The sequence below is a fragment of the Pinus tabuliformis genome, chromosome 8, assembly GCF_031772625.1.
Source record: "Pinus tabuliformis cultivar Carrire ecotype Pingquan chromosome 8, CPIR1, whole genome shotgun sequence".
Lineage (NCBI taxonomy): Eukaryota > Viridiplantae > Streptophyta > Pinopsida > Pinales > Pinaceae > Pinus > Pinus tabuliformis.
This window is the reverse complement of record NC_142294.1, coordinates 1378107351-1378113797: the sequence shown is the minus strand read 5'-3', so window position 1 is coordinate 1378113797 and position 6447 is coordinate 1378107351. Positions and strand designations below refer to the sequence as shown.

General features: G+C 32.5%; 1 protein-coding gene across 1 annotated transcript; it reads left to right on the top strand.

The window, feature by feature from the left end:
* The first annotated feature begins 3223 nt into the window (after nt 1–3223).
* LOC149240645 (uncharacterized) lies at nt 3224–3796 on the top strand. The gene has a single exon (XM_089370254.1). The coding sequence runs from the start codon at nt 3224–3226 to the stop codon at nt 3794–3796; it is 573 nt and encodes a 190-aa protein (XP_089226380.1).
* The last annotated feature ends 2651 nt before the right edge of the window (nt 3797–6447 follow it).

The following is a 6447-nucleotide window of genomic DNA, read 5'->3' as shown; positions in this document are numbered from 1 at the left end:
TTCTCAAGGACAACGCTATAGGCTAGAGATTATGTGTGGTACACCCCATATTGTATGGATTTTCACACTAATGGAGATTTTTAGCTAGTTTCTTAGAGCATTGGAACAACTTGAGGATATACATCTTCATAGAGCTCTTTCTCTTCATGGCATTGGATTGTTTGATGGATGTTCTTGGTCTCAGTGAGTCTAGTTTCTCGTGGCACCTACTTGGACATAATTTTTTTTGAAATGAATCAGTTTCTTCTTTATATGTCACGGTTCTTGTCGAATTTATGCCTTACGGCGTTTCCATTGCAACATTTGGTACAATTTCTAGTTTATTTTCTTATTCATTCTATTTTTATTTTTTCTTCTTATCTATACTTCTATGACAATTTCTTTGAATGTGATGAATAGCTAAAATCCAAACTTTGTTTAATCTAAATTCCTAATCATCATATTTACACATTTAAATAACTCGCAGCTTTTTTAATAATAAGCTAGTATTAGACTAGTCCATAAAGCTTGAAGTCAATAAGCTAATACATCAATATTCATAAGCGCAAAGCTATTACAACAATAGTTATTAAGGTATTATAATTCATTGTGTCAATAACAAGGATTTGATTTTAAATGAGAAAGATAATAATCATTCTTTCTAAACACCAAAAATAACTTTAATTCACAATTAAAACACCCTTCTATTAAAAATATAAAAAATTCCAACTAATTAATAATACTTTTCTATAAACATGAAACTTCATGGACAATCAAACATCATTCTCACCATTTAGTGGAAAACCTATATCACTTTATTGCTTCCCTACAAAAGAATTTGATAGATTCCATCCATAAAAATGTTCTTTTTAAAATGAGATGTTTATTGTCATAAGCCTATAATCCTATATGCTTGTCTTACTTCAATTTTAAAATGTTAAAATTTTATGTGTTTTTGGCCTCATTTTTAAATTAATATAAATTATCTAATTTTTAGTGTTCATGTTTCATTATTTAATGATTATTGGTATTACATATATACAATAATATTTAATTTTTTTTAATACTAAAATTCAATATACAATAGATAATTTTAACAAGTAAATTATTTCAAGATTATAACTTTATCATAAAATATAATTTATAATGATTATTTTTGGATAATAAAATATATTACAAAGAATTTAATGTTTTAGGTATTTGATGTGTTTCATTAAATTTAAGTTACTTTGATCCAAAGATACCCATTTTGACATACAAAACATTAAATGTTTTATAATTGAGCATTTATTTCATGTTTTTCATTTCATTTTTATCTTGATATCCAATGCAAGCCCTAACCTTATAAGATGTCATGTGATTACTATATAAAAGAACAAAAAGATACCATGGTTGACATCCTCTATTGTAATATTTTTCCTTGTGCTCTTTCTTGGCATTTTCCTTAATTGGAATCATGGTTTCTCTCTTTCCTAACATGATTTATGAGGGGAAAAATCATTCATCAAAGTGAATGGTGCATTTTGCTAAATCACATAATGATTGATTATATCTTAATTACATCAAAGACATTTTTTTTAAAGGGACAACCTCTCTTTAATTTTAATCATTTATCTATATCTAATTAAGCACCTCTACCCATTGAAACATTGAAAAATGTTACATCATGATGTCTCTAAGTTTAATTGTTAGCAAACTCATCATCCTCGCCTACCATCAACTCCAAATCATTACTATTATTGTTCATGGTCATTTCATTCGCCTATATCCACTCTTATCTTGAATTGAAAAAACCATATCTAACTGAATTATGTACAATTCATTATGTATGAGGATATAGCACTTAGTGTGGCTCTTGTGTTAATGGTAGCTTCACTATGGTCATCATATGCTCAATTTCAATTAAGAATTACCATTTATTGATACATTCAAAATTGCCACATCATGTTGTTTCTGAGTTCCACTATTAGCAACTCCTTCTTCATGACATGCCATCAAATCCAAATTGTTACTTTTATTGTTCATGGTCATTTCAATTGCTTATATCCCCTCTTTTCTTGGATTGAAGAAGCCATATCTCACTTAAACATGCACAATTCATCATGTGTGATGATTCAACACTTAGCATGGCCCTTTTATTCATTGTAGCTTCATTTTGGTCATTTTTTATGACAGGATATCCCTTAGTAAGTTCAATAAGGCCTCATTACTTACACAATAGGGATTGTTATGGGCACGTAGCTTTACAGTACATTATCATAAAGAGGAAAAACTATACAATAATCAATCAGGTTAATGTCATTACAAGTTTCCTACTTACAACTTGCTTTGATATCTCTATTGCTCATGTTATTAGGATCGATGCCCTTGCCTGCATAAGCGATGAAAACTAAAACTATTTGATGCCTTGTCCAACATCAATATATAGACATTACTTGTAGTGAATCATATCCTAACATTCATCCCAATATATTCCCTAATAAACATATTGTAATCAAGGTCACGAAAAAACTAATAAACACCGATTCTCAAAATAAAATAATATGAAATCTATATACTATGACTTCTCTCATCAATTCTTTTATATTTTAAACCTTATTCTATACCTAAGTTTTGAACATTATTCTATTATATACATAGTGTTTTGAACATTATTCTATTATATACATAGTGGTAAACAACATAACCAATAACATTTTAAAATTTAACATGTATATTTGCAATCACTAACTTTATTTAACATTATTTTATACATAGTAGTAGAAAATGTAACCAATAACATCTTAAAATTTAACATGAATATTTCTAATCACTGTAAAGTTACATACCTGAGTTACTTATAACATAATAATTCTCTAAGGAAACCATAAATAGAAAAAGTATATCTCACCTTCAAAATTTAAATGAATTATATCTTTTATCACATAAATAGATAAGATATCAATTTAAAAAAAGAACTGTCAGCGAATAAAATGCAAAGCATTTATCTGGCCGACTAGTGTCCATTACTCTTCTCTCACGTCTCCGTGAGTTCAAAGGGTACTCTTTCATACATATATTATATATACATTCATTTGTGGGTGTGCTTGCATACTGTTCAACCAAACAAAACTTTTCTTGTTAGAAATAGCTCTGCCGCACAAACGCGAGACCAGATTCCTTTCTTTTCTGTATTCGCGAATTTCGTTTTAGTTTTGTTGTCTGTGGATACGAGGGGAGACTTACAAGAGAGTGAAGCGAAACCATGTCTCGAAAGAGGTCACATTGTTATGAAGAAGATACAGAATTTTCGACTTCCAAGAAATTCCGCCCTTGTAATTCGACACTCCATTTTTCTCCCATTAAGAGTCCCGCTCATCCAAATCCAGATCCACATGCAACAGCGGCTAATCCAGTTAATGGATGTCAGTGGGTCGAGCTTCTTTTGCGAGAGATGCAGAGTTCACCAAATATGGATAATGCAAGATCACATGTTTCAAAATTAATGGAGGGACTTGAAAAGGCCATAGTTGATGGCACAGGAAGAGATTTTATTCATGCTGAAAACTTGCAAAAAGAAAATGTGGTGCTGAAGCAGCAAGTCGAAAGTCTTTCACGTGATAATACTATTCTCAAGCGAGCAGTAATCATACAACATCAACGTCACAATGAGCACGAGGAAAGAGAACATGAATTGCAGCGTGCGAAGCAAAGTTTATCACAAAGTCAAGAGCAGCTAAGGACTTTAGAATTAAACAATTATGCTCTCACATTGCAACTTCGTCGGACTGAGGAAACTGCCCCCATTCCCGGGCACTTTCACCCTGATGTATTGTGAAAACTCGATCTACTTTCGTTCATAGTTATTAGTCAATTCACATTGCAACTTCGTCGGACTGAGGAAACTGCCCCCGTTCGTGGGCACTTTCACCCTGATGTATTGTGAAAACTCAATCTACTTTGGCTCATAGTTATTAGTCAATTCCCCATTAATGGGAGTTATATCTTGGTATCAAGGAGACTATTGCTATGTTGCATAATCCCTTCAAAACATTAGGGATTTGATAAGCGCGTAAACCTTCTCCGTATTGTTATTTTTTAATTTGGTGGAAATTTACTTTAAAAAAACAGTTAGATTGCGCTTCTTAGCAGTGATAGGGGAAAGGTGTTTATAGTGGTAAGTGGGACTACCACATGTATATAGAAGTGATAAGTTAATCCCTTTCATATTGTAGATTTCCTAAGAATGTTTTTATGCATCATGTTGTAGGTTAATCAGATCAACTTGTCAAAGAGCATGATGTTATACGGTGAGATCGCTCAGCATGATGTTATACAGTGAGATTGCTCTTGTTAGTAGTGGTAGTGGAAAGGTGTTTATAGTGATAAATGCGACTACCCACATGTATATAGAGGTGATAAGTTCATCCCTTTTATATTTTAGGTTTTCTAAGATCGTTTTTATGCATCATGTTCTAGGTTAGTCAAATCAACTTGTCAAAGATCATCATGTTATAGAGTTATGACACTTATTCTAACTGCAAGGTGCAAAGTGTTTGTTAAAGGTATATTTTGGTTGTTGTGGTGTGTTTTTTGTTTCTAGGGATTTAAATGCTTTTCTCTCATAACATAATTTTTGACAACTTTGGAAGGAAGCATGGTAATTTATAGTTTTCTTATTTCATGTTTGATATTAAAATGATGAAAGAGTCAATGTTGTAAATCTAACCACTAACAATTTATTGGGTTGTGTTATAATTGGTTCACTAGAAGGAAAATGGGTCCTACTCTACTTGAGTGCATTTGGTTCTATAGATAAATATTTATGGGTCCTACTCTACTTGAGTGCATTTGGTTCTATAGATAAATATTTATTAGAGTTGTGATGAAGGAATTCCAACAATTAATAAAACTATGTTTTAATATATACATATTGTAAATAAAATACAATCACATGAGCTTTTCAAATATACCTATTACATTGGTGTGTACATGCTTAAATTTGAGCCACTAGCTTTGTGTCCTGTGTCCTTTCTATACTCGAGCACTCCTGAGCACTCCTTCGAGGAAAATATTACACATATTACGCTTTTCATATGAATCTAAATCATATTTGTGATTACTAGTTGAAATGATCTCTTAAAACATTAGAGCTCTGACCTGGGATGTATTCTAGTCCATATTTCTACGGGCAACACACCATCTCGCTGTCAGTTCTGCTCATGCTCTATCACTGACAGTTCACCTCATATTATGTGCATGTATGGAAAATGCTTGAACCAAAATCTTTGTTGAGGCCTTGGTGCTTCTCCAGCTTGTAACGGTGACTGAGATTCTTGTTCCTGATCTCTCTAGCATTTTCTGATTTGTCTGCCATTGCTTTGCCTGGCATGTAGAAATGCACCTTGATTATTACTGTACATGAAACCTGTGATGCACTATTTCTCTGCAGACTCATTCTACTAAAAACAGTGGTTAACTATTGATGGCACCCTCTTAATGATCGCGTTATTCTAACTGAATACCAACATTTCAAAGCTTGGACACCTTTATCGAAACATTTGGGTAATTACATTATCATATATTGGGAAATTTCACTATATGTTTCTGGGATATGATCAGTCTAACCTTTCATCAGAAGCTCGGTGCCTTATTTAATGGAACTGAATGAATTTGATTATGAATTGACTTCCTTTATATAATGATCACGTTTTAATGTTTATTTTTATTTCCTCCCGTATAGTTGAAGGAAATACGATTCAGGGTCGAGCACCTCTGGGTCAACATACCAAACCAGCAACTAGCATCCCATTTGAACGCCTATTTGCAAAAGTTGGGGATGTTAGGCAAAGCTTTCCTCATATCTATGCAGCACTAGAAAATAGGAAGATAGATCATCAAGCATCTATCATTGAGATGGACAGTAAGCTTTGTGATCAAGTTGCTTCTATTTTGATTGACTCTGGATCTAATTATAGTTATGTTAACCCTTACTTGTTGGACAAGTGTGGTTTGAATAAATAATTTCATGTAGGATCTTGGGTAGTGCAATTGGTTACAGGTACTAAGAAGAGAGTTTATCGTTGAGTAAGAGCTTGTGCAATTGATTTGAATTTTATGCCTACTATAGCACATTTGAATGTATTATAATTGTGGTCATATAGTATTCTTTTTGGTATAGAATGGTTATATATTCATAGGGCCAAAGTGGACTGTTATGATAAACCTATTGAGTCCTTGGATGAAAATGGACAACAAAGAATCTTATAGGGTAAGAAGAAAGAAACATCAGGAAGGATGGTGACAACTATGCAGGAAAAAAGCAGTCGCAGAAAAGGGTGTGTGTTATTTGTAGTGCAAATTTCTGGTGATAAAGGTAAGGAGTATGAGGATGTAAATATATTGAGCAGGTACCCGATTTTACAATAGTTTGAGGATGTGTTTCTAGAAAATATCCTAGAGTTTCTGCCTCATACAGAACTAGACTTC

Coding starts and splice junctions, on each gene's coding strand:
- LOC149240645 (XM_089370254.1), top strand. CDS start 3,224: ATGTCTCGAAAGAGGTCACATTGTTATGAAGAAGATACAGAATTTTCG.